This window comes from Cololabis saira, chromosome 7 (assembly GCF_033807715.1).
Source record: "Cololabis saira isolate AMF1-May2022 chromosome 7, fColSai1.1, whole genome shotgun sequence".
Taxonomy (NCBI): Eukaryota; Metazoa; Chordata; class Actinopteri; order Beloniformes; family Belonidae; genus Cololabis; species Cololabis saira.
Genome location: NC_084593.1, coordinates 37,402,346 through 37,429,826, shown reverse-complemented (window position 1 = coordinate 37,429,826; position 27,481 = coordinate 37,402,346). Strand labels below are relative to the sequence as shown.

Below are 27,481 nucleotides of genomic sequence, written 5' to 3'. Positions count from 1 at the left end.
TAGGAGACTGGCCTGACTCCTACTTATTCTAAGATGTTCCCTTTATGATAAGTTTTGATGTGATTTGTGTTTTTACAGTATATTCATCCTCTCTATTTTGAAAAATGATACTGTATGAGATCAGAACACTTAGATGGGATTATGACTGTGTGACTCTCTTCCCTCACTGTAATTTATCTAAATTGATCATCAGAATAAAGCAGCTGTATACTCCTGTATTGTTTAAATTGATTGCAACTAAGATGACACTTTACAGGTATAATCATCCTCCCTTTCTAATGATTATACTTTTGGATTCGATAATCATTGATTTATGTATTTGATACGTACACTTTGTGAGTGTTATCTCTTTTTCCCTGTGTTTTGGTGATGCTTTACTGACTGCACTTTGGTATGTGACACTGTTTGAATGTGCTCAGGTGTTTGTTATGAATGATCATGTGGCGGCGCCTGATTGGATCACATAGGCCTACCAGCCTATAATAGACAAGCTCTTTGTCCGATCTGCTTGATGCCTTAAAAAAGGTCTATGACCGAAACGTTGGCCTAATAAACAAGTATACGGTGAGAAAAAGGTGTGTGGGAGTTTTCTTTTTAAATAAGACATAACAATGAAAAGAAAACCTCACTATTTCTACATATAATGACAAAAAAAAACAAACACATGACATATGACACATTCATATTATTTAAACAGAAACAACATGGAGAAGGAACAAAAACTACGTAGTGTGGAAATTAAGAGGGTAAACGCAGCCTTCTGCTTACAAGATGTAGTGGATTCATTGATTATCAGAAAGTGTGACCTGTTTGCTATTCTGGATCATTTGAGTGAGTATTAACACAATGCCAAGGAGGAATGACATCAGCAATGAACGTAGAGCAGCAAATGTTTCTGCAAATCAATCTTGGAGGAGTTAGGAGGCCATTTCCATACTATTCTACACTGAGAATGATCATTCAACGCCGGAAAACACTGAAAACAGTCTTCAATCTTGATGTCCCTGTAAATTCATGTCAATGTCAGACCATACACTGCTGAGAAAGCGATACATATGACACTGTACAGGCCTTAGTCAATGTTAGGTTCAGGCACGTAACATTTGTAACATCAAACTCTCTGGAGACAAAGAAAGACACAAAACGGTTAGAATTTACTTGCAAGGAGAGCAGTCGAGATTTGTAAGATCTCCAACATACTCTAATTCGTCTCTGCTGCTTCCTTGCTTTTATTCACTCTTGGTGTGCCCTAGTTTACAGAGCTGACTGCGCCCTTAAAGGGAGGGGAAAAAGGAGTGGTCGCAGTCAGCGGATTCAGGTATTGAGTCAGGCTTGTTCTCATTTGTTTAGCAACAAGAAGTTTCCTCTTCTCTGCAGATATCTGCTTTATGCTGATATCCGGAAACTTCTTGTGCAGCACTTATAATACTTAAACACAGCATTGTTTTATCAGTGCGTCACAGGCGTAAGCAAATCATCATACGTCCTGTTAATAGCAAGCATGATAACTTATTAATAGTTCCAACAGTCAACATGTCAGATGTTACATTTTATGTTACAATTATAGAAAGACTAAACAGGTAGGACACCAATGCCAGGTTTGTCAGGAGAGATGCTCGTCTCTCCAACAGGAACAGCAGCAGAGCGCAGATTTGGAAAGCAACATCTAAACTACCCACAGGATCTCTGGAACCAAAGTCTAGATCTTTGATCATAATACACTACAGTATTTGGTACCAAAATACTGGGGACTCAAGTGTGAGACCTTCAGGCCACCAGCTAAAGTTCGGCTGAAATGTGTTATTGTAACCGGATTGGCTTTTTAAGAAGAAGAAAAGAATCAAGTTGATGCAATGTTGCTGTAAAAGTTCAGACTTCGACTGGACTGAACGCTCGAGGGAGCTCACGCTCAATAAAGGGAAGGATTATTGTATAACAGACAAAAACAGCCGCCACAAATGCCCTGTACTGCAGTTTGTCTGAGTTTTTATTTACCAAAATCCAAGACCTGAGCTTTTCTGTCCTGGGATTTTACATCTCGGACTCGTGAGAGGCCATACCATACTTAATCATAACTGTACTGGTGTGTCGGGGGAAAACAAATCTCGTGCAACCTTTGAGGTCTTGGGTGTGAAAACACTCAAACTTACATTGGAGTTAAAAAATCTTGCCACACTTCACACATTCATGTTGCTGCCAGAATGAACTTCTGTAATCAAGTGTGAATGTGTCTTTTTCGTGCTTTTACACACGTAAATCACCGTGCACTTCAGACGGCTTCATTCATCTGTGAAGACGATGCAGAAAGGTGTGTATCCCTGCAGGGGGTTTGTCTACCAGTCACAGCCTGTTAAATGGCCTCATGTCTCCTGCAGCACCCCAGTGCTTCCTGTTTCTCCTGTCCTTCAGCGCCCAGCAGGGGATCCTGGCATGCTTCCTCTGATTTGGATTTGTTTTCCTCCTATAAGGACTCATTAGATCATAGAGAACAGCCACCCCTCACCCACGACCCCCTGTAATACACTCAAACTCACACGTTCAGGGGCTGAAATCTTCATGTGTCTTTTCTAAGGAGGAGAAGAGAAAAAAAAGCTTTCAGAGGAAATTGAAACAGTTTTGTTGCTTAATCCTGTAAAACAAAGCTCCTTTTCTGGGACTCTCTCTCTGTGTCTTTCTGTCATTTCTGGGAGCTCTTTTGTTTGGTTTAGATTAAAGTATTTATGACATATCCCGTGGTGCCACCAGCGGCAGGTGGCCAACATGTTTACTTTGTCCCTCATAGGCAGACAAGAAGCGCACTCATGGGTTTATCATCGCGGTGAAACTCAAGAGGATGATACAATGACAGAAACAAGGAAGGTTTATCAGCTTCACGCCCACACACATGCTGACACACACCCTGAAAAACTCTAATCTCTTCAAAAAAAAAAAAAAAGGCGCATTGAGCACCACAAACACACACAAGCATAGGTTTGGCAACTTGAGCGACTATCTCCGTCTCCCCCTCACTCTGCTTCTGCACACTGGTATCTGCTAGATTTATGAGTCATCTTTCATGCACTGTAACGTACACAAAATGCTTTTCACTTCAAAGATAAAGTTTCTCTATTTCATAATTGATAATCCTACTCCCTCTCTCTCTCTCTCTCTCTCTCTCTTATAGGCTGGGTTGTGTTTCCATGGCGACGGGGCTGCATCCATCCTCCTGATGCTGCTGATGTGTAATACTGCAGAGAGCAGGCGGGTCTATTTTAGTGGAAGCCCTCGTGAGTAGTTCCATAATTATGCAGGGTAATTATTAGATTCACGTACTGTACAGTACGTGCACGTGTGTGCTTTTTCAGGACGGAACCAGTCATCTTAACTGCAGTTACAACCCGGATTCTGCACAAACTAAAGGCGGATTTATGGTTCCGCGTTACACCGACGCAGAGCATACGGCGTAAGGTACGGTGTGCGTCGCCGCGTACCCTACGTCGATTTAACGCGGAACCATAAATCAGGCTTAATGCTGCGTTCCATTTACCTCGGAACTCGGAACTGGGAATGACGTCACAGCCGAGTTATCAGCGTTCCAGTTACAAAGTCAGAAAACAAGTTTGTAGTTCGCATATACCACATGAAAAATGTGAAGTACACTATAGCAGCATATATATGCTGAACAATACTTGTATATGACTGATTTAGTGTGACCAAAACTAGAAAGAAGTGCTACGAATTTTTACAGAGCTCTCTTCTACTGTTTACAACCGGGGCAGCCATCTTGGAATGTGAACTTCGAGGGGCGTTCCAGTTGAAAAAACCAACTGGGAACTGGGAAATCCCCACTTCCGAGGACAAATGGAACGCGGCATAAATCATGTGGAAGACTGTCCGTATCTGTGCATCCTCGTGACAGCAGCCACGCAGAAAGAAGCACACAGACTCCAACACGCTCCCACACGCGTGCAAAGCCACAGCCGGTCCCCCCTTTGCGATAATAACTCCCACAAAACGCCTGTCATCCTCACTCACTCATGCACGCGCGCGCGGGGAGCGAGCGGGAGCGCGCACGATGGATCCATTTAGTGCAGAAAATCTGTGGCATTCTTCAAATGTAATGGCTTTGATGTAGAGGCTGAGCTGCATTACAGAACCCCACTGAAGCCACAGAAACCTCGTTTTATCTGACTGCTTCTTATGCACAGGATGCTGGCAGGAATTTACCTCACTTTTGTTACACTGTTCTTTATGAAGGCAGACACATGAATGCTCTTTCCTCCCCCAGACCGTCTTTTTGGTTTATTTTATTCATTTATTGATATTCTCCTGCCAGTCACAGGTAACATTTAATTATATCTTTGTGCCAACCTACCAAAAACACTCATTTCTCCTGTCTTCATAAAGAGGTTGCTACTTTTTTATCCTCCACATCCAGCAATTGATGACGCGACTTAAACGTGGCTTCACACTGCCCCCTGGTGGACAGTTTATTCATAGCACGTGTTTGTAGTTCTGTCTTCTTTTGGTTGTGCGAAAACGTGGATTTGATCAGATTGTTAGGATTTTATGAAATTTTTAATTGTTTTTTTCTATAAGATTGTACACTGATGGTTGCTCTCAGTGCAGAACCACCTCCTGTTTTCATGACCAGACTGATTAGCTGAGTTCTTCTTAGGTGAGGACGGTGAAGATGAACGGATGTTTAAGATGGATGGTTCCCCTCCTGTTTTTCTCTGGGTTTTGGTTGTCGTAGATCTTTGCTGGGTTGGCATGTTGTATTAGAGATAGACAAGAGAAAATATATGGCTAAAAGTGTGACATGTTTAAGTTTCTTTCACTGCAGATAAGGTTCAACAGGTAAAGTTCTGCTCCTATAATGTACAAAACACAGTATAAATATGACTGGATTGATGACCACAGTGTGCATTTCTCTCCTACCTATGTGGTTTGAGAAAAGTGTACCTCCAGCTGGAAAACATTGTGCATGATATAATAAAAGCTTGTATTAACATTTGATTCTACTGGTTTTCTTATAGTGCACCAGACAAACGAACATGAGGATCTTTCAATGTAATGGATTTAATCTCAAGCGTTTTCCACCAGCTTTGGTTGTCTGGGAGTTGTTTTGCAGTCTGAGATGTGTGTGCTTGCAGATAAACCTTCCTGTGCACCTGCATCTGTTCTGCAACTCTGAAATCCTTTCACCCAGAACAAAAAAATACAAAACAAAACAGGGGACAATGGCGTCCCATTTATGCCCACACAACCCACCACATTAAATACATGTGAAGCCAAATTTGCTTTGAAAATCTTTATTTATAATAACGCTTCAAAAAGTCATCCAGGGCTCAAGCACGTAAACAACAATCTGACAATTTACTGCTCTTGGCTTTGAGGTGGAGGAATGAATGCAAATTAATCAGACAGACACTGCTACACTTTCAGAGGGTTCAGTTGGACTCGTGACTAACAGAGGAGGTATTTGAAAACTGTGCGGAGAATTACTGGCGTGTCTTCAGTCCACACAGCCCACTGACCATCATACCACCGTGGACAGATATTCCCCAGCAGGAACACACCACGCGGTGCTTTCCACCACCTATCTGTGCGAGCTGTTCCTGCAGGGGGCCCGCTGCCAGGCGTGGGTCACTTAATATGCTTTTGTTCTCCTGTTGGGGGACACAACGTGGATCAACTGCAAATTGTTGTCGCAGGACATTTTCTAAGAATCAAACAAGCTGAAGTTTACGAAACATCTGGCACGGACTGAAAGGGGGCCGACAGCTGCGCTGGAAACGAGCTGAAAATCTCCACTGCTCTTGGATGCATTAGCAGCAGAAGCTGTTAAATCATTGCAGACGAATTAATTATAAAGATGAGAAATAGCAAAATCAAAAATACATGGAGTGATTTTTCAAATATGGACAATTATTGTGAAGCAAATGACTTTGCCGTGCAGGAATTACACTCTCTATTAACCAGAGTACCGTAAAGTGAGACTGATGGCTGCGATCAACATCAATCACCAAAGGCTGGCACGTTTAAGTGATCAAAGAAAATGTCTTGTATGTTAGATCTGACTTTTGGTCGTCACGTTTCTACCCCCGGATGCTTATGATGGTCATTCAGAAATTCTCTGAGAAATCTAAAGTCCCTTTTTGATTTGAGTTAGCTTTAATCAGGTGAAGTATTCCCAGCACAGAGTTCAGAGAGGAGCCTGTTAATCAAGTCACCACCGCTGCCCCAGCGTCCATCAGCCTGCTAATTAGTTCATCATTCACAAGGATATTTTGAGTATCATGATGAATCCCCTTTTTATTCGGAGCTGTATCTACAGAGCTATACAAGCAGGGTTGTTCTTCTATATCAAACAAACTACATATATTAGAAAGTCAGACTGTTTTTAAGTGATATGAATTAAAAGGGTTATTTCACTGCCCGTCGTACTAAAGGCATTGAGAACCAAGGCCCGTCTTCCATGAGTCCGCCATGCAGACAAATATAAACACAGTGACACCTCTGCCAGCGTTCTTAGAAAGCGTTTAACTTACAAATATCTATGGCACATTCGTCATAGTGAAGAAAATAAACATAAAAATCACCCAGTTAAGCCCGTAGTTGTCCGTTATTGACTTAACAGCTTCGACATTCCATGGAATGTAGCACTATGTTAATAGAAAACAAACCACACGCACACACACACACACACACACGCCTGCACACACACACACACACACACACACACACAGACACACGTCATCCAAGTGGTTTAGAAACAATAAGACTTCCAGGTCTCCTTCTGAGCCGGGCCCGGTGCAGCAGCCCCGGAGGGGCGCGGTGCGGGCCGGGCCGGCCCGGAGACAGAGCGTGTCGGGGCAGAGGTAGGTGTCGAGGCCTACGAGGACGCCCCGCGGCGCGGGGCTCCGTCCAGGTCAGACCGCGACTAAAGCATCGTAGTCAAATCATCGTACAGCCGCCCCTGCGTAAGAGATGATCACACCATTTCTTGTGCCTCGAGGGAGCCGACAATACAGTAGCTGTTATCAGTGCTGGAGAAAAAAATGTTGTATCCGACTAAAAACAACAAAAACACACAGCATGTGAAAATGGCAGCTGACTAAATTGACTTATTTACATCCGACACATGCACACATTGCTATATTCCCAGTTGGGGCATCTGATGATGCAGAATCACAGGTTCTTCCAGTAAAACCGCACCGCTCCCACCCCCCACTCACCTACCCCACCTTCTCACAGTAAGAGCAGCTGCTGCCACGGGACTGACAGCAGCTTTCATTCATGAAACACTCCAGCTGCTGCTGGTGACAGGTCAGTTATTATTATTGCCATCTTTAAAACTAAATAGGGTTCTATTTATATATAGATATATATTATATTATTCAATCGCACAAATTGAGCCACAACCAAGGCCAAACGATCAAAATGAAAAACAAAAACAAAGAGAACCTGTAGTAAACTCTTATCAAGAACATCCAGCATGATCACCTAAGGTCCTACAAACAAACACAAACAAAAACAAACAAATCCTGACAGATCGTGTGCTGTGTTTAGAACTGTTCCCACGCCAAACATAACTATGTGAAGTCTAACTCATCAGGCAACACACACGCAGCGCAGCAAACCGCCCTGTACAAGCTCCTTTCACATTCTTCATGCTTATTATAGTGACTAGAGGAAAAAAAAAAAAAAACAACAAAAACCGTGGCATCCAGCATCCACTTCCAACAATGTGATTTCAAAGCGAGCGATTTAGTTTGTCCACAAATAACCAGTCAATTTTTGTTGACCTGAAATAAAAAGCATCTTTGGTCAACCCTGCGGTTCTCACTGCAGCAACTGGTAGATTGTGTAGTCGGAAAAGCACTCCGACGTCAGGAACGTAGCATATGCAAACTCTAACGGCAAAAAAAAAATAAAATAACAACTCTGCATCGTGTTATGCAGTAAAATTACTAGTCTTTTTCTTATTCAGGAGCGACTTAAGAATCAAGTCCCTCCGTGACTCAGAAAATTCCCGATGTCGAGCTCCGTGTTGTGCGTAGATTCACTGGTTTCATTGTGTTTTATTTCTGTGTGCGTTAATTGCTTGCTGGCTAGCTGTGCGGCCCGGCGGCCCGACGGCCCGGCGGCCCGACGGGCCTGTGCTCGGGCGTCTAGCTCTGGGAGAAGTACTCGAGGACCAGACGCAGGTGTCCCAGCCGGTCCTTCAGGGAGCTCAGCGACAGGACCGTGGTCTGATAGGCCGGGTCCAGCTGCAGGACAGACAGCAGCCACCAGCACCAGGCCGGCCCGTTGGACGAGGCCTAGAGGAAGTAAATGAGGTCAGAACAGAAACATACTAAATTGATCAACAGAATAAAGCAGCTGTATAACTCCTGTATTTAGCTGTAAACTCGTTTCTGTGACACTGACACATGTTTGTCTTTAATAATGGATTCGATTCAACCACGTCCACCCGCTTGCACCAGCTGGCAGAGTTCTCATCCCTATGAATGTCTGTTTTCACTGTTGACACCGTGCAGCTGGACTGCTTTAATCTGTCCTCTTCCATGTAAAAATAACCCAACGTTGTCACGGATACAAGAGGACATAACCTCCTCTGTGAACAACAACCAATCAGTGCTAACCCTTAGTGCTAGGGATTCATTCAAATGTCAAGAATCGATTCAATTCCCATTCTTAAGATTCAGATTCGATCCGATTTGATTCCGATATTGATTTGGGTTAGTGTTATTAAAACTGTTTTTTGAGCTGTTGCATGAATCATATGACTGTGTAGTTATGAAACATATTAATACTAGTATTATATTGAGAATCAACAGCAAGTATTGCAGCTAATGATGCTGTAAGGACCAATCACCTGCCAGAATGCTGATAGAACTGCTTTCAGAAACATCGTTTGGGGCAGAATAACCAAACAGATCCAGAGCAGCAAACAGAGGCCGGATGAAATGAGTTTTATTTTTTCCCCACATTCCTTCCGTTTAAATTTTTTCCATTTTCGGTCTATTTCAGTTTTACATTTTTGAGAATTTGACTTTTAGCCTTTTATGCAAATGTAACCCCAAGACAGTATATAAAGTAATGAAATATAAACAATTCATGCAATTATAACTGAAAACTTTAATGTTTTCATCCCTTTAAACATATTTAAAGGCAAAAACATGGCAGTAGTTATTCTTGTGTCCAACAAAACATTCCAGTTTTTTGGGTATAAACCAAAAAAATACCAAAAGTTGTAATGTAATGATGGAGAGAAAAAAAAACTATCTTTAGACCCACGAATTGATTTTAAGGAATTAATATGAGAATGGATTTTTTCAACACAGGCCTACAATCAACAAGTTGTGAATCTCAGAGAGAGACGTGCAGCGCGGCTGCTGGGTACGCTGAGGCCTGACCTGAATGTTTTCCTCCTTGTCCGGCATGCTGCCGTGCTGCCTGACGATCTGGTCGCGGATGCGGGTGCCCAGCCGCTGGTACCAGTCCTGAGCCTGCTGGAACACGCTGTCGTGCAGATGCTGCAGGAGCTCCAGCTCGCTGCCGTCCACCTGAGAGGGAGAGGACAGAGAGACGTGAAGGACTCTGAGCAGGGACGGGGTTCCAGTGATGTCGTTGGCAGAGTTCCTCACCTTGATGTCCTCCAGGTACTCCACGTCAGCGGTGTGGTAGCCGTCCCTCTGTCCTCTCTTCAGGACCCTGAACCTGCTGCCGCCCACCGTGTCCACATAGGACCGGCCATCATTCAGCACCTCCAGGCCCAGGATCTCCAGCATGCAGCCGTAGTCTGCAAACCTAGAGGAGAAACACATCTTTTAAAAGGAATATATCTCATGTAACTGTGATTTAGTAGTCAGCATGACCAGTGAGTTATATTTTATATTTATCCTGATCACATAATCTATTCAAACATGTAGTATCTTGTGCTCTTTCAAAGGGTTCTTAGTTTGGAAGTATGAAACAATACAGTTGTGTGAAAAAGTGCCCCCTTCCTGATTTCTTATTTTTTTGCATGTTTGTCACACTTAAATGTTTCAGATCAAACAAATTTAAATATTAGACAAAGATAACACAAGTAAAAAAAATAAATTAAGAAAAGCAGTACTTAGCAAGGAAGTCAGTTTTAGTTGGTTTATTCTGAAATTCTTGGTTTATTCTGAAATTCTGAGTGTGTAAAATGGAATATTTTTTGTCGTTTGGTTCTGGTTGGTTTCAACCATTTAAGGGTTGAATTCCATTACATCTCAGATCATTTTTGTTTAGATTTAGTTATGTTTTAATTGTAAGGATTGGATTTTATTGTTTTATGTGTGCAATGTTGGACCCCAGGAAGAATAGTCTTCACGGCAGTGAGGACTAATGGGGATCCATAATAAATAAATAAAGTGAAACACAAAATGCAGTTTTTATATGGAGGTTTTTATTATTATGGGGGAAGAAAAATCCAAACCTTCATGGCCGTGTGTGAAAAAGTGATTACTCACTAAACCTAATAACTGGTTGGGCCCTTAGCAACAACAATTGCAATCAAGCGTTAGCGATAACTAGCAATGAGTCTTTTCCAGATGTGGAGGAATTCTGTCCCACTCATCTTTGAGGAATTGTTGTAATTCAGCCACATTGGAGGCTTTTCGAGCATGAACCACCTTTTTCAGGTCATGCCACAGCATCTCAATGGGATTCAGGTCGGGACTTTGACTAGGCCACTCCAAAGTCTTCATTTAGTTTTTCTTAAGCCATTCAGAGGTGGACTTGCTGGTGTGTTCTGGATCATTGTCCTGTTGCAGAACCCAAGTGGCTTCAGCTTGTGGTCACGAACAGATGGCCCGACATTCTCCTCCAGGATTTTTTGGTAGACAGCAGAATTCATGGTTCCATTTATATATTATTGCAATATCCCCCCACCCATCCATGTTCATTTTTATCCTCCCATTCACTCTTGTTTATAGTGTGTGTACATATATATACATTTATGCTTCCTTGCTTACATAGTCTTTGCATGTGTGCACTTTGACGGAGCTGCTGCCTAATTCCACTGTACATGTACATTGATAATAAAGGCTTTCTATTTCTATTTACCACAGCAAGCCTTCCAGGTCCTGAAGCAGCAAAACAGCCCCAGACCATCACACCACCACCACCATGTCTTACTGTTGCTATGATGTTCCTTTTCTGAAATGTCGTGTCACTTTTATGCCAGATGTAATGGGACATGCACCTTCCAAAAACTTCAAAACTTCTCGTCAGTCAGAGTTTTTCCCCAAAAGTCTTGGGGATCATCTAGCAAAAACTGAGACGAGCCTTTATGTTCTTTTTACTCAGCAGGGGTTTTGGTCTTGGAAATCTGCCGTGCAGCCATTTTGCCAGTCTCTTTCTTATGGTGGAGTCATGAACACCGACCTTAATTGAGGCCTGCAGGTCTTTGGATGTTGTTCTGGGGTCTTTTCTGACTCTTGGATGAGCCGTCGCTGCTCTTGGGGTAATTTTGGTCGGCAGAACTCCTGGGAAGGTTCACCACTGTTCCATGTTTTCTCCATTTGTGGATAATGGCTCTCACTGTGGTTCACTGGAGTCCCAAAGCTTTAGAAATGGCTTTGTAACCTTTTCCAGACTGATAGATCTCAATTACTTTGTTTCTCATCTGTTCCTGAATGTCTTTGGATGGCAGCATGATGTCTAGCTTTTGAGGATCTTTTGGTCTACTTCACTTTGTCAGGCAGCTCCTATTTAAGTGATTTCTTGATCGAGAACAGGTGTGGCAGTAATCAGGCCTGGGTGTGGCTGGAGAAATTGAAATCAGCTTTTCAGAGATGTGATAATAAACCACAGTTAATTTATGTTATAAAAGGGGAGGGCAATCACTTTTTTACACAGGGCTATGTAGGTTTTCCCCCTTAATAATAAAAACAAAAAACTTCATTTAAAAACTGCATTTTGTGTTTACTTGTGTTATCTTTGTCTCATATTTAAATTTGTTGATGATCTGAAACATTTAAGTGTGACAAACATGCAAAAAAAATAAGAAATCAGGAAGGGGGCAAACACTTTTTCATACAACGGTATATTTGTGCAAACCGCCGCTGAGGCAAACGCAGCGTGACGGGACTGCTGGGTGGACATATGGATGGGGAGGCTGGATAACTCTTCCACGGTGCTAACAGAAGTGTGCAAGTCTAAACTTGTCCACGTAAAACGAGTCTTTTCTGTAACTTTCCAAAACAAATTGACAGAGTGACTTCAAATGTCCAAATAAATGGTCTCAAGCACAGTGAAAGTGTTTTCTTCATACGTCCCCTTTAAAAGATATTTTATGCATGAAATATTACATAACAAATGTTACAATATTTTAATTTAGACTGTATATCTATAATGCTGCTTGAATAATGGGAAGTCACCACACGGCAGCACTATGTAACTTGTAAGAAAACATTAAGTGAAGCAGCAAAATGCAGAGCAGATCTGAAAGCAGAATGCTGACCGGCTGCTATTTTCCACCCCCTCAGGGTCAAATATGACTGATTAAGCTTTGCCCACTGCTCCGTCTGCTGTCGCTGCACTGCTGACGACCCCATCAGCCTCCGCTGAGCCTGCTGCGAGCTTCACAGAGGGGAAAATATCAAACATGGCCTCTCCACCCAGCCCAGTTCAAATAAACGCTTGCATGGGTCCATGACCACAACGGGTTAAAGATGTGAATCAAAGAGGAAACTAAGATTTTTACATCGGTATTACACCGGTCATGAAATCACTACACTGGCTTCCAGTGAGTCAAAGGATAGAGTTTAAAATCTTACTGCTGGTCTACAAAGACCTGAATGGTCTTGGACCAAAACACATGGTTGATCTGTTAGTTCCTATGAAGCTCCCAGACCCCTGAGATTCATCTGGATCTGGTTTGTTGTGGTTCCCAAGAACCAGAACCAAGCAAGGTGAGGCAGCGTTCAGTTATTCTGCTCCTCACCGGTGGAACAAACTTCCTGTAGACCTGAGGTCTGCTCCAACTGTCAGCTCCTTCAAATCAGGCCTAAAAACATTACTGTTTACTGAAGAGTACTCCTAAATTAAACTTACCTGCTGGACTCTACTGCCCTTATTTTTAACAACTTGTGCTTTTTATTATTTTACTTCTTTTCTTATCATCTTATTCTTAATTTTTTCAATCTTATTTGTTATTTACGGTCTAATTATGTCTTGCCGATTTTAATGTCAATGTAAAGCACTTTGAATTACCTTGTGTTGAATTGTGCTATATAAATAAATTTGCCTTGCCTTGCCTAAGATCCACCTGCATGCAAGAAGCCGTGCCTCTGCTCATTTATCAGGACATGACTGCAAATGTGATGAATAGAAACGTGAAGAGCCCCCGGTTGTACCCTTTGCCGTGCTCGTAACTGCACATGCCAAACTTCTTGGTGCCCGTCTCCATGCAGCGACGCATCATCAGCCGGTATCGAGGCTCGAAGATGTGCAGGGGGCAGGGCACCCCGGGGTAGGCCACCGTGCAGACGAATATCGGGACGTCCTTGCTGAGGCTAGGAGAGACAGAATAGGGGATTAGATCAAGAAAAACACCACGTGAATTCTGACAATAGAAAAAAAGGCTTCTAAAATCATGCAGTGTGGGAATAGATGGGTGGTTTTCCTACTTGGACAGTTCAGCTATCTCTGCTTCGTGGACCTGTTTCCTCTCAGCCAACTGGGAGGGAAAAAGCTGGGTCAAGATGTCCTGAAGCAGAATTGTGGTGTTGTACTTCCTGTGTTTTAAGTACTGCAAAGAGAGAAAAAACAACCAATAAAACATTTGGAATAATTTCAGTTATATTGGGACGGAGGAAGTAACAAATAGCAAATAAGCAGCCCTCCAGGTGGAGCTGCTCGGGATGTAAAAACACTGCAGGCGTCTGCAGGCGGTTACCTCTTGTAGTGGCTGTTTGCAGAGGGGACAGCGGAGGTTGTGGTCCAGACTCCTCTCAATGCAGTTCTTGCAGAAAGTGTGACCACAGGGGGTCGTGACAGGTTCAAAGAACAACCTGCAGAGGACAGAGAAAGAGCTGAGCTTGAGTTACAGCCCAGCCCAGCCCTAGACTTCCACTAGAGAGAGGAGAACAAGAATAACTCCCGGATACGAGACCCTTGAGAGGAGGAGGGTGCAGGATTCGAGCGAGCGGTCTGGAACACTGACCTGATGCACAGGGGGCACTCCAAGTCCGACACAGTGAGAACACTCAGCATCTTCTCTCTGTGCACTTTACTTTCCCCTAAAATTGATATAAAATGGAGTTACAAGCGGTCACTTTATGAACTCACAGAGATGCTGTGCTTAAGAAGAGAGAGGACGCTTATTATGAATCCTCAAACCACTGGAAAAACAACAATTTTCACCTGTTTCAAGTAGATTTTCACTTAAAATAAGTAGAAAAATCTGTCAGTGGAACAAGATTTTTTTGCTTGAAATGAGAAGATAATCTTGTCCCACTGGCAGATTTTTCTACTTATTTCAAGTGAAAATTTACTTGAAACAGGTGAAAATTGTTGTTTTTTCCAGTGGTTTGAGGATTCATAATAAGCGTCCTCTCTCTTCTTGAGTTTTAAGTGTAATGAGATTTTATTTTAATAAAAATTAGACATTTTAACTAAAAATAAGACAAATATTCCTGGTAAGATTTTGAGTTTTTGCAGTGCACACAAGGACGAGAATGCTGAAAAATGCAGTAAAATGACAATAAATGTGTATGTTTGTGCACAAGCCTACCCCTCCCATGTCCATCATCCTTCCTCATCATCATCTCCTCATCTTCCTCAACAGCTGGGAGGAAGGAAACAGCTTGGCAGAGGCTGAGGCAGCACTCAGTCCCTGTGTCTTGCCTTATCTTCAAGCCAAAAAGAACCAAGGAAACATTTTCTTTCAGTTAATAATAAACTGACTAGTCTTTGTGGACCACTCAAAGCTGTTCTACAAGTCACCCATCCTCACAGACTCATGCGACACTCTCTTGCAACGTTACCTGGTGGCCGTCTCTCCTCTCTCCGTGCGGATGCTTGCCCTCGGCGGGCAGCGGACCCTGGGAGCCGCTGAGGCTGGTGATGGGAAACTGCTCCTTCAAGTACTCGGACACCACCTGGGAGATGCAGGGCGCATCTTCCGGCACGGCTATTCCCTCCACCTGCAGGATCTGCCGTTCACGGCGGCGTCACAAAACAGCTCCGTGAACAAAATGTATTGTGCTGAACACGTTTGTTTTCATCTGTGATATTCAAATCAAGTTGTAGCCTATTGGTTACAGAGGTGGGCTTGGGTCTGGACCCGGGTTCAGGCCCGGGATGGCAACCAGGATGAAACTTTGGGCAACCTTGGTCCCCTGAGCAAGGCCCTGAACCCTAATTTCTAGGAGCTGGAAAAATGCTCCTAGTCTAACTACTGATGGGTTAAAAGCAGATATCTCCCATGTGTGTTTGTATAAAAGATGTATACTGACAAATAAAGATGACTTTACTTTAGAAAGGACAACACTTCAAAAAAGCAAATAAAGTGTTACAGTGTCAATATAAATTCTACATGAACATCATGTGTTAACTAATAAAACTACCACAATTACTTTGCCTGGGTCCAGGCTCTAAATCCGTCCACTCCCGAGTAACGGGTTGACAATTCTGTCTGTTATCGTGCAGGCAATTACTACTAATAGATCAAGACATCAATAGTCATGGGACTTTAGAAACTAACAAAGCCCCACATAAGCTACATATAAAGTTTCATAAAAATGTGAAAGCAAAGAAGAATTACAAAGAAGTAAAAAAAAATAAAAAAAAATGGTGGAAACATACTTTAATATGAGCAGACAATCATGCAAGTTTGGCTTCTAAACATGCGATGAATGAGAGTAAAGCATCAAGTGTGCGCTGCTGTCTGTGGATGATCTGTGCAGCGCTGCTTCGCCCTTCTAACTTCATCAGACAGAGAAAGTGTTTCATGTATGTAATATGAGCTCTCAGATATGTAAGTCTTGTTACATTACACCACCGTGTTACGAGTGTACCGACAGATGAACAAACCTTCTTGATCTGACTCTTTGCAGGTACGAAATCAGCATGAAGCTTCAGGCAATGGTGGAATTGGACGAGCGCTTCTTTCTGCTGGCCCATTTCCAGCAGCACATTCCCTTTTCGAAAGAAGCCCTGCCAAACAAAACAGTATAATTAGCCTGCCTGTGCACACAGACTGCAACACTGCAACTTAATTCAGGGAATGAAAACATATATTACACAGCCTGATCAAGACGTCATTCATGCTGCAGCTTGGACCCTCCACACAGATGAGCCACATTTGCTACTGTATAAAGTGACAGAACACAGCTTTGGACATAAAATAAAACAAGGTAAGCTATTTTCTTTTCTCTATTACGAGGGCCACTTGCCTGCACAGAACAATTAGGCAATAATATTACATAAGTACTTGTTTTTTTTATAACATTGGGAATGGAAAAAAAACATCAATAAAAGCCTAGATCGCTCTAAACGGGGCGACTTGGTTTGCAGGCGCAGAATATGAAAAGAGTCAGTGTGTACTTTTTCTGGTCTTTACGTGCAAACTACAACACCAGCTGATGGAGTTACATTTAGCAAATTCTTGCACACCATTGTGGACAAAAATAGACAACGAGGGTCGTCATGATTGGGAAATATCAGTTAACGTGCAACATGTCAGTTTAACCATCAGGATTAACGGTTTGATCATCAGGTGGAAGTTGTATTAATGTCTTTGAGAGCCCCTTTTTGTACTTATAAAGCTCCATTTTTTATTTTTCTCACGACTGAAAAGTGTCCACTGCTTCACGTGTACATCCTTGATGTAAAAGTCTTTAACATTTGAAGTTTAGCACAGTGAGGTAAACCATCGAGGCCATTAAGCCACAGGAGAGTTAGACAGCTCAACAATTTGGAAATTTCTCTTTATCTTGCTGCTGTGTATTTTAGTCAACTAAAAATAACTGTGGTCAGGTCAGCGTGTAAAAGCTCTGCCCCGAATTTGTGCCAGACCTGGGTCTTCTCTCACCTCTGTCCAGCTGGGGTGAAGGCAGCAGAGGTAGTCGAGGTCCGTCAGGGCATCAGAGAAACACAGCAGGCCCAAGTTAGCCTCAGCTCTGTACAGCTTCAAACTCTGGTCGCTCGGGACTGACGATCCACCCAACACCACGAGGAAGACATCATTAAGTTGACATGAAAAACCCCCCAGGAGCAGTGCATAACTTGAGGTGAGCTCTAGCTGCACTCCCTTTCTCATAGTCATACAAACATGTGACAACATGCATGAAACAGCCTGTGTGATCGATAATATTTGCACAAACCTGGACACTCACACACACAAAAAAAAAAATAGGGTAGGTGTGTAAACAGCAGAGGGGAAACTACCTATGCTCAGAGCAGGAAAAAGTAGTGCATAACTATGCCATGCGATCCATCAATTTAAGTTCTTATACTCAATGCAGCCTGCGGTTCTGTAATTCATTTAGAAACATGCTTTGAACTTTACGGCCATCATGTAACAAACTTCTACCGCACATGTTACGCTAATGTGCCCATGTGCATTCTAGGCTCAAAGAGCCACTGTTACCTAAACCTGTTACACAAGTCATGCTTATGTGGAGCTGTCCTTAACAAACACACACTCTGTGCTAGGAACATGTCCCCATTATGAAAAAAGAACAACAAAAAAATATAAATAAAAAGAACAGGCCCGATCTCAAACCTTGCAAAGACAGAAAGGAGACTTGCAGAGCACACATTAGCCAGAAGATCCTTGCATAAGAGCCAAGGCTGGAGCAAGGGAGGTAGCAGTATTTAATTGGATTGGCAGTAATGACAAACATGAAGGTAATTTAACGGTAGGCTGACTCACTGGATTCGGCACAAACACTCCTACAATCCCTGGGACTCCTACTGACTTAAACAACATCTAGGACAGAAGTTGTCTTTTTTTTATTTTCTCTCAGCTGTATGCAGAGAAATTAGGTCGAGTGGGGGAGAAAGAAATAGTGTGCGGGGCTATAAATGTAAAATGTTTTTTGTCTGCTCCTTTGTTATCCATGTTTTTGACAGCAAAAAAGAATAAAGTGTAAGCTCCAACACAGAACCGCCTCAGCCTGAGCCCAGTAAGCGTGATCAGCTGTCATAGCTCCTTTAGGTGTTTGTTTATATACTGTGTATGACTGACTAGGACAGATGGGAAACTATTAAACCAGACCCAGCACTCTTCAGTTGCAGAGTTCTTGACAAGAACAAACCATCAGTTTAAATCTTAGTTTTCACCAAGAAAAACGCATGATGCTGTTTACTGATCTAGATGTGCTGTATGTTCAGTTGATGGACACAATCACACCTTTAACTCTGTCCAGGTGAAGCGGTGAAGTGAGCGTCGTTTTTGTGAGGACAAAGTGTGACGTTCCTGCTTTGGGTGTTTTTTTTTTCAGTTTTGAGACTCTGTGCAAGTTCACCTGTTTCAGTTGAGAGTAATGTGTTTAATTTTAGCTGATATTGCTACTGTTTCATCATATAATGGCGTGGCTCAGTAGCTCCAAAGCAGGAATGTCCAACTTTGTCCTCAAGAAAACGATGCTCACTCCACCGCTTCACCTGGACATCAACAAAGTGGGGGGGCTGCGTGACGTCACTGTGTCATAATTAACCTGTTATATCTTCAAAACTAAAGCAGCACCCAATGGGGAAGCATCCACCCACTGCGGGATGTTTGTGTCAAAATGATTCAATAAAAAAAAAAAAAGACTTCAAAACTTTTTTCACTTCAATCAAAAAAAATAAATCACTTCAAATCGAAAAAAATATTTTAAATCCCCCCCAAAAAAGTGTTCAAATGCAATTTTTTGGGTCTCAAATATATTTTTGCATTCAAAAACTTTTTTTCTTTGATTGAAAAAGTCGTTTTTATTGAAGTGATTTTCTTTTATTGAACATATTTGTTTCTTTTTGAAGCAACTTCTTTTTTGATTAAATGATAAAGACACAAATACCCTACCCATAATATGGCCCAAACACAAAAAAACACTACTTCAATCAAAAAAGTTGCTTCAAACTAAAAAAAAATAATCACTTCTATCAAAGAAAACATTTCCAATCAAAGAAAAACTGTTCAAATGCGTTTTTTTTTGTGTCAAATATTTGTTTGCATTCAAACACTTTTTTTCTTTGATTGAAACATTCTTTTTTATTGAAGTGACAATTTTTTTATTGAAAATATATTTTTTGATTGAAGCAATCTTTTTTTTGATTGAATAATTATCAGACAGAGATTGTGTGCCCTGTCTGCCAGGCTGCGGTGTTTCCCAGCAGACTGGTCTACATGCGTGTGCAGCAGGAGTGCGTCTCTCACCGGAGCGCAGCGCCTCGTCGGCCGCGCGTAAAGCGTCCGAGAACTCCCCGGCTCTCAGCTTCTCCCGGATTTGGCACGTCGCCCTCGTCTCGTCGGGGCAGCACTTTTCCACGAGGCCGATGAGCAGCACGTTGTTCTTCATGGTCTTGGCGTCCTTGTGCTTCAGCCTGTCCTTGCAGAGCGGGCACCGGGCCGGGAGGAAGCCGGCCAGGCAGCGGCGGCAGAACGAGTGTCCGCAGGACACGGTGACCGGCTCGGCCATGAGCAGCCGGCAGTGCGGGCACGCCAGCAGCTCCATCATGCCACAGTTATGCACCACGGGAATTAAAAAAGCTTATTGTTTTTGTATTGTTCGTTAGAGGCAATCTAAAGAAGAGGTTTCCGGTTGTTGTTATTAGTATTATTATTATTATTTTTATTATTATTGCACGGACCATTCGGTTACATGGCGGATCAATGTAGGCTCCGGGAAAAATGTGACCCACATCTGCTCGAAACCAGCTCTGCACAGCTTGCGCTGGAATTATTTAATAATTTAAGCCCTCTTATTAAACTCACCTCACAAATTTACTTTTCGAATAAAAAGTAATTCATTGCCATTTTCGTTTCGAGCCTTTACCCAGTCTTTGCTTTGGGACGAGCAGCATCTTCCCTTTTCAGAGAGGTTAAGTAGACCCGGCTTTCATCGACGCTCCAAACTCCAGAACCACTAACATCAACCCGACTAATTAAACTAGACATTTATGTCTCTTTTTCTCGGTATTTCGTTGCCCGTGACCTCCTTCCACGCCTGTAAACGACACATCCCGAGCCACGAAGCTAGGTTACTGTGTAAAACCTTTACATTACATAAATAAAAGCCACGTGACGCGGCAGCGCGGCCTCTGATTGGCTGAGAGGAGTAGCTTTCCGCCCTGTTGTGAAACTCAAGGATCCCGAGTTTCATAACACGATCCCTGCGTCTCAAGTCTTTCGCTCTTTAGTTATTTGTACAGAATGCGTATATACGTATACGATATAATGCAAAGACACGCGGGAGTCATTTGTAGTGTTGTGTATGTGGCTAGATGAGTGTTTATAGGCTGCAGCATTTATGAATTATCTCGTGATTGCAGGGAATCCCAAACAACATGTAGGGGGCGTGGCGGAACAACGCGACATAAATCAAGTTGTTTTCAATCCGAAATCTTACTTAAATCTAAAAAAACTTAAAATAAAAAAACAAAACGTTCACATATTGAAGAAAAAATAATCCACTCCAGGCAAAAACTTGCAGAAATCCCTTCATTGCTCTGGTTCATTTTAAATACAAGATCTATATTACATCTACAGTATCTACTATTCATTTAAACGCCTTAAAGGGCCACCGGTTTTTCTTTTTGTAACAACGATGGAATGTGTTTATTCGACAAAAAAACATTGCAATAAGTGTTGCTTGCATAACCTCAATAAATCAATCTTTTTGAACTAAAGCAATAAGGAACTTGCGGCACTATGCTTCGCGTCTAAGTGACTATTATCAAAGAAGACAGTGCACCTTATTATTCACATTCTCCACCCACGAATCTGAGAGCATGCACATTTAAAGAAGCTTCGAACATGGTTTCCTGGAATCACTAAGATCCTAAAGAAATGGAAATGCAATGATTAACCTATAAAACAAGACACGTGTTATCGAAATTGAGACACTGTCTGATCTTTCTTACGTCTTATTAGACTATACAGTCAGCTGGAGGTGGAGGTGGTGATTAAATGGTAAATAAATACATAAAGTAAAGTTCACATGGAATTTAACATGAGACATTCAAAGAGATAAATGAAAACTTGCATAGCACTGAATTCCTATTGCAATTGGAAATGTCTTTATTGGGTTCTGTGGAGACGGGCAAAATAAAGTATTTCAATTCTTTGATTAGCCATATTCAAATATTTACATAAAACACTGTCCAGTGCTATAAGGATCTTAGCCCTCAGAAAACACTGCAAGTTTAACAATATGTAGTACAGCATACAAAAATCACCATTTTAGTACAAAAAAAATTACAAAAACTAAAGAACTAAGCTATTTCATCAGTAATACTGCACATGGCAGCATCCTTGTCCCATATTTTGTCCCTCTTTGAGCCAGAATTATTCTTGTCCTGATGACTTGCAGCCATGCAGCTGGCGCCTGCTTCCTCCACATCCATGGGTTCTGTTTTCAGCCTCAAGGCTTGCCCGGAGGAACAACTGACACTAGGTCCAGCAGACGCGCTCTTTTCTCTCCCGTCACAAACATCTGGATCCTCCATCTGAGGGAGGTCGTCGGGTAAGGAGGCGAGACACCCCTGGATCATCTCCACCACCCTCTCCAGGTGTTTCTGGAACCGCTCTGCCGTTTCCAGCCTCTGTCTCTTCTGCACCTCCATCATCACCCTCAGCGTCTCCCTGGCTTGATGTGGCCGGTACTCGTTTATCAGATGATGCATGTGAACAAACAAAAGCTTTATGTCCTCCAGCTTTTCTTCACGCTTTATACTGCCGGGACTCTTGATGAGGATGTCCAGCAGGTCCAGAAAGTTCACAAGAATGGACATGTTTAGTTTCTTCAGTTCTCGTTTGTGGTCAAACTGTACAGGATGGAGTCTCTCGATGCCCTGGCTCTCCAGAGGACGGATGATGAGGTCGTCACACTGGAACTGGTTGCCAAACATCATGTAACTGTCTCTGATTGGTGCGGGCGGCTTCGGGGCCAGACCTTTGCGGATATTTTCATCCGTGTACTCTTTGATGTACTGCATAGGCGGTGGAGGCAGGGCGCTGACCTGCTGTGACTCAGTCATGATGCAGACCTGAGCAACACAAGCACAAGTATCCATTAGGAAGACAGGTCACAATCAAAGAGTGCTGAAAACGCTCTAATGGAGTAATGTGTAAATAAGCTTTTATTGCTGTTACGATCAAGCCGCTTCACTGAACAAAGAACCTACATACATGCTTTATTGGTGTCTAAAATGTATTCTAGGTCTTTTCATATTATGTAAAGTAACCACTACTGTTACTAATGCAAAAGCCACCTCTTACAGGCAACTAATGTAACAATCCACCTACAGTTGTGTGAGAGGAAATTGTTATTTTGTCTGAGGGGGTGGGGTTTTTCAGTTTTTCTTATGGAGTCTGTAAGTGTAACACATTCATTTAACTTTGTAGAGCAAATTAGAAATAAAAAGAGCTTGTCAGATAAGTCCATCCAACAATCAGCCCCTTTTGTCGCTGTTATTGCTGTGGGAAAGAAAAACAAACAAAGAAAAAAGATCACATATCTAATGTCTCTTCATTGTGTTAATCAAGTTACTAGACTTTCATCAGACTACTGGGGATGTTTCCATCTGCTGATTTTTGGGAGGACAACCACAATTTGTAAGAAACATAATTGTTCTCTCAAATGTATACATTTAATCTCAATGTGGGGTACTTAGTGGTTGCAATGATAGTGAGCCTTCAGCTGTAGATTAGGTAGATCTGAGTATTTAACTTCAGGACTAAATTATTAAAAACCGTAGTAGTGATGAGCTCCGACACCACAAATTCTATTTTTGGTAACATAATATATCTCACTCAAGAGGCTGAGTGTGAGATGTAGCCAGTGCGCTGCAGCAGCAGCAGCAGAGTGTACGCGCGCACACACGTTGTTGGCTTGATTCTTTAAATGCGAGTCCACAGTCTGTGGGTCCCAACCAAAGTCATTGCTTCTGTGATAAAAATGAAATTTGTGTAAAAAAAGAATAAAAAGGTGTTTTATTAAAGATTCTTCAAGTGATTGGATTCCAAGTTTAAATGTTATATTGTGATTCCCCTCCAGCAAAGAACACGCCTACATTCAGACCGGGCCAAAAACTTTCTCTGCAGTGACAGGTCAGCAATGCAGCAATGCAGCAGTTTTGATGGCTGAACCCCACATGGAGAAAAGAAAAAAAAGGATTGCAGAGCCCTGAGGCTTATATCACTATTTTTCATGATCATTGATTCACTGATTGATCATAAGGATTGATTTGTTGATCATAAGCATTGATTCACAAGTGTGACTATGTTCAAAGAGAAAACCAGGACAAGTATGCCGACTACGGCACATTTATGTGAAATAAAGAAGCCCTGATTTTTTTTTTAACAAATTAATATGCATGTACTGTAGTAAATCTTTACAGTACATCAACACAAATTATTGGTTAAATTACATTATCGTGGGAGAGATTTTAGCCAATCAGAGACTTTTGGTTGTCTTTCAGGCCCTGTCAGGCTGTGTAACTTAGAGTGGCCCTAAAATGTCATTTTATGTCAAAAATTATGATTCCATAAAATAACAGTAATTATTATTGCTTAGCTATGGAACCAACAGATTACATCAAAACTTTTGTTTGATACAATCGTCCTTTGCGAGGAAGCACCAGGAAAGAAAAAACTCCCTTTTAAATCAGGAAGAAACCTCTGGCAGAACCAGACTCAAGCCGGTTTGTGGTGCTGCAGCTTGATATTAAGTCATCATGTCAACTCTCTTTCAAATAATTAAAAAATGACTGATGTGCTTTATAGTGTTTTTTTTTTAACTTCAAAACACATACAACTATTGATTCCATGTATGGTGTACTGACCCCACAGAATTAATGTTAACATTTTAGTATGCCTCTGTTTTGTTTCTAGCCAGTTTAACTGCTGATTGATTAGCTGGGCCTGTCCTTGTGTGGGTGGAGAGTTTCATATGACGCAACAGCTACCGGGAAGTTACCAGAGGCTGAGAAAAAAGCTGTCAACCGCAGGAGTGGGTCAGTCCGTCAAAACCACTGGCTCTTACAGGGGGCTCCCTTGTTAGCATCAGTGGGACGATACTCTGTCTTGGCATCTCTTGATTCAGGGATGGGATAGTTGGCCAAGGAGATGGACACATTCTGGTCAGCTGGACATTACCAGAAACAGCTGACCAACTCCTGATCCAAACTACACAAAGTCCTGCAGCTCAGTGAGGAGTTTGGATATACAATAAGGAATGAAGATACGGGGGAAAGGCATAGCCAGGCAGATGGAGAATGAAGAAAATACTAGATTTTTAGGTGGGGGGGGGGGTATCCTGTTCAGCAGAAATTACTCTGAATATTGGCTAGCATTATATACTAATATACAAAGGGCTATGAGGTCACATTTTCTACCCCGTGCTGTGTTGCAAAAATATTATTACATGTGTTTTGTGTCTGTAAGAAGCACTTGCTTGCATATATTTCAATAGCAACATCATTTGACCATGAAACAGGATACCATAGGGAATAAACTTAAATATTTAACCAGATCACTCATATTCATCTAATGAATAACAAAATACAACAGCATGCTATGTCTAACTATAGATAGATGCAGCTGGACCGCATATTAAATTAAAGAGTCCAGTTTAATACAATGGCACTGGTACAAAGGATGTCTAAAAAAAAGAAAAGAAATGCTTTATTCCGATGTCTCCCCAACATGACAAAACAAATACACGGAGCTTAAGCTTTCATGTTTCAAGAGATACCGTTTGCTGTAGATCTACACACTCTTACAGCTGTAACACTCAAAAATAGCGATAGCCTTTAACTTTGCACCTACAGAAATAGTAGTTTTTACCTTTTCCTAATGAAGTGTTGCACTTGTTTTTCCCATATGTGAACTAATACATTTTAAGTAATCTAAAGTAACTTACACTCAATGATATGAGCAAAGCAAAGGTGTGCAGACAGGACTGCAGGTGGCATGTGTGTCAGAATCCTTCAAGTTAACACGTTTATTTACTCATTTACTACAACATGCGTATAAGGCGTCTATCTCCTCCACTGACCAATCAATAAGTCTTACCCACTCCCCAACTACATAATACCACTCGCTATATACATACAATGTAAAATAATATTTAACTGAACTTAGTTTTATTGAAAATACGTGAGAACTTTAGTCAATAACATGCACGGAGCTAACTAGCCATGCTCGTGCTAACCTCTGCTAAACAGTAACATCGGCGAAGCGAATTATGCCAAATACTGGCACAAAAAGAAGCATGATGTTTGTACACACCTTTGTATCGACACTTCACTTTCTGAATGGAGACTTGAGCTGGAAAATGTACCTGAGTGACCGCCGGACAGTGAGTTATATTTAATTAGCCTCTGAAATCTGGGATGAGGAGCCGCTGTTTCTGACGTCTCGGAGCTTCTGCGCATGACAGCGTTCCTTGCGCTGATTGGACCGTCGCGGCGATACAAGCAGAGCGCTGATTGGCTGCACGGTCCGGAAACGTGTTTGGATAAGGATGGCCCCGCCCCCTCCCCGTAGTAAATAAAGACGGGAGTTTATAAAGCTGCCACGTGTTTGTTAGTTGTATCTTGGTGTCAGGAAGGCGTTGATGTCCAATAGAACACCGTTCATTAAGGAGAATACAAAGAATACTTTTTAATTATATGTCAACCCTTATTCAATTCACAATTCAATTCACACTTTATTAGAGACACATCTTGAGAAGAGGTCCATAGTACCATAAAATTATACATACAACATACACGATATAAAAGACAACAACATACACGACATACGTGTGTGTGTGTGTGTGTGTGTGTGTGTGTGTGTGTGTGTGTGTGTGTGTGTGTGTGTGTGTAAATGGGATCAGATATGGCTGAACTAGCTTTTGTTATCAAGATACAAAATCTAGAAGAAAAAAAAAGACCAACCCCCCCTCACTCACGATTTTACATCGGAACTTCGTGTAGGCGTCTTATCTGATCCGTTTTCATTTTTTCTAAACCTTTTCCTAAGCTACTAAGAATTACAAATAATTAAATCAAAACAAAAATCTGTTTAAAAATTACAGTTCTATGTATTGTTTTCAGACACAATAATCTTTCTGAATCTTTCCATCAAATTGTTGTATTTGTAAGAGAGGGGTTTAATCGATTTTTTCTTATCACGTATTATTTGTGTTATTTGTGGTCTTTTTCTAGACTTACAGAAAGTGTAAGTTTAGAATCTGCAGAATAAGTCGAAATTAATTGCGTTCAGCCACAATTATTGATTAAAGAAATAAGATTGCAGGTATTGTATGCATTCATTTGCATAAATTAACAGTACCGTAAACCACAGTGACCTTCCTTTAAGGGTGGTTGTGTGTGTGTGTGTGTGTGTGTGTGTGTGTGTGTGTGTGTGTGTGTGTGTGTGTGTGTGTGTGTGTGTGTGTGTGTGTGTGTGTGTGTGTGTGTGTGTGTGTGTGCGTGCGCGCGCGTGCGTGTGTGTGTGTGTGTGTGGCGGCGGGGGTTGCACAGCAGACAATTGTTTTTTCCCACTTGAACTGATTTTGTAACACTTTTCACAAGAAAATGTCTTTCTCACTGTAAAGCCCTTTTCCTATTCCTGTGATGCTTCCTTCATTAAATCTTTCTGGTTTGGTGAGAAACTATTTTGTAAGAGCCATTTGTGTTGGGTTTGAATGATTTACGTTTGGATATGTTTTGTTTTGGTTTATCCTTCTACCACTTGGAGGAGTGGTGGCACTCTCCATTTTTGTGAAGGTCAAAGGATATATAACTAAGGTGATGAATGAACTCAGGTGTTGCTGAGTAGGAAGGAAACAGTTTTTTGATCGTGTGGTATTGTAAATGAAAAGGAAAGATTTGTATGTTAATGGAAACAGTTTTAGACATTTGCATTTATTGCACGCATCACAACAAGTAAAACCGGCAACCGGTGGTGACTTTTTTTGGTATGCAAAAGGGACACTAAATATTTTATATCACTTTAACAAGTATATGACATTAAAACTCCAACTATTATTTCTGAAGATGTTCTAAAACATTTTAATAATATTGTTTTACTACAACAATATAAACAGATATAAATGAGCAAATTATGCAGCTATTACATTGTACACTACACTGTGTAAAGTAATCATGACACAAACGACCAAATGTTCAAGTTCATTCATTTCTATTAAGTTTTCAGATTTAGCTTTTTTTGTGACATAAAATGTCTTGTTTTATTTTTTTAGAGGTAACAACCATGTTGCACACAAACACGTTCATATTAATGCAAGTGGCTGTGATCAAA

The 27,481-nt window shown here is 41.7% G+C and overlaps 2 protein-coding genes across 3 annotated transcripts; both read right to left on the bottom strand.

Moving 5' to 3' along the window:
* Positions 1-5,286: 5,286 nt before the first annotated feature.
* On the bottom strand, positions 5,287-20,226 carry lonrf4 (LON peptidase N-terminal domain and ring finger 4). The gene is made up of 12 exons (XM_061725808.1): positions 19,388-20,226; positions 17,057-17,175; positions 16,057-16,179; positions 15,009-15,176; positions 14,756-14,873; positions 14,186-14,261; positions 13,919-14,033; positions 13,650-13,771; positions 13,377-13,535; positions 9,636-9,798; positions 9,405-9,554; positions 5,287-8,306 (listed from the first exon to the last, which is right to left on the bottom strand). The coding sequence occupies exons 1-12, from the start codon at positions 19,686-19,688 to the stop codon at positions 8,157-8,159; spliced, it is 1,764 nt and encodes a 587-aa protein (XP_061581792.1). The 5' UTR covers positions 19,689-20,226; the 3' UTR covers positions 5,287-8,156.
* Positions 20,227-20,672: 446 nt separating this feature from the next.
* Positions 20,673-25,617, bottom strand: med7 (mediator complex subunit 7). Of its 2 annotated transcripts, none has more exons than XM_061726386.1 (2): positions 25,515-25,617; positions 20,673-22,218 (listed from the first exon to the last, which is right to left on the bottom strand). In XM_061726386.1, exon 2 carries the CDS (start codon positions 22,207-22,209, stop codon positions 21,445-21,447), a length of 765 nt encoding a protein of 254 aa, XP_061582370.1. In that variant the 5' UTR covers positions 22,210-22,218; positions 25,515-25,617; the 3' UTR covers positions 20,673-21,444. The 2 variants fall into 2 exon arrangements, with proteins under 2 accessions (XP_061582370.1, XP_061582369.1); XM_061726385.1 differs by having other exon boundaries at positions 25,463-25,597.
* Positions 25,618-27,481: the final 1,864 nt, after the last annotated feature.

Excerpts from the sequence above, each read along its gene's own strand:
- lonrf4 (XM_061725808.1), bottom strand. The coding sequence starts at position 19,688 with ATGATGGAGCTGCTGGCGTGCCCGCACTGCCGGCTGCTCATGGCCGAG. Across the intron at positions 16,180-17,056 it reads TTCACCCCAGCTGGACAGAG|GGCTTCTTTCGAAAAGGGAA; the intron begins GTGAGAGAAGAC and ends TTTGTTTGGCAG. Across the intron at positions 13,772-13,918 it reads GCAAACAGCCACTACAAGAG|TACTTAAAACACAGGAAGTA; the intron begins GTAACCGCCTGC and ends CTCTCTTTGCAG.
- med7 (XM_061726386.1), bottom strand. The coding sequence starts at position 22,209 with ATGACTGAGTCACAGCAGGTCAGCGCCCTGCCTCCACCGCCTATGCAG.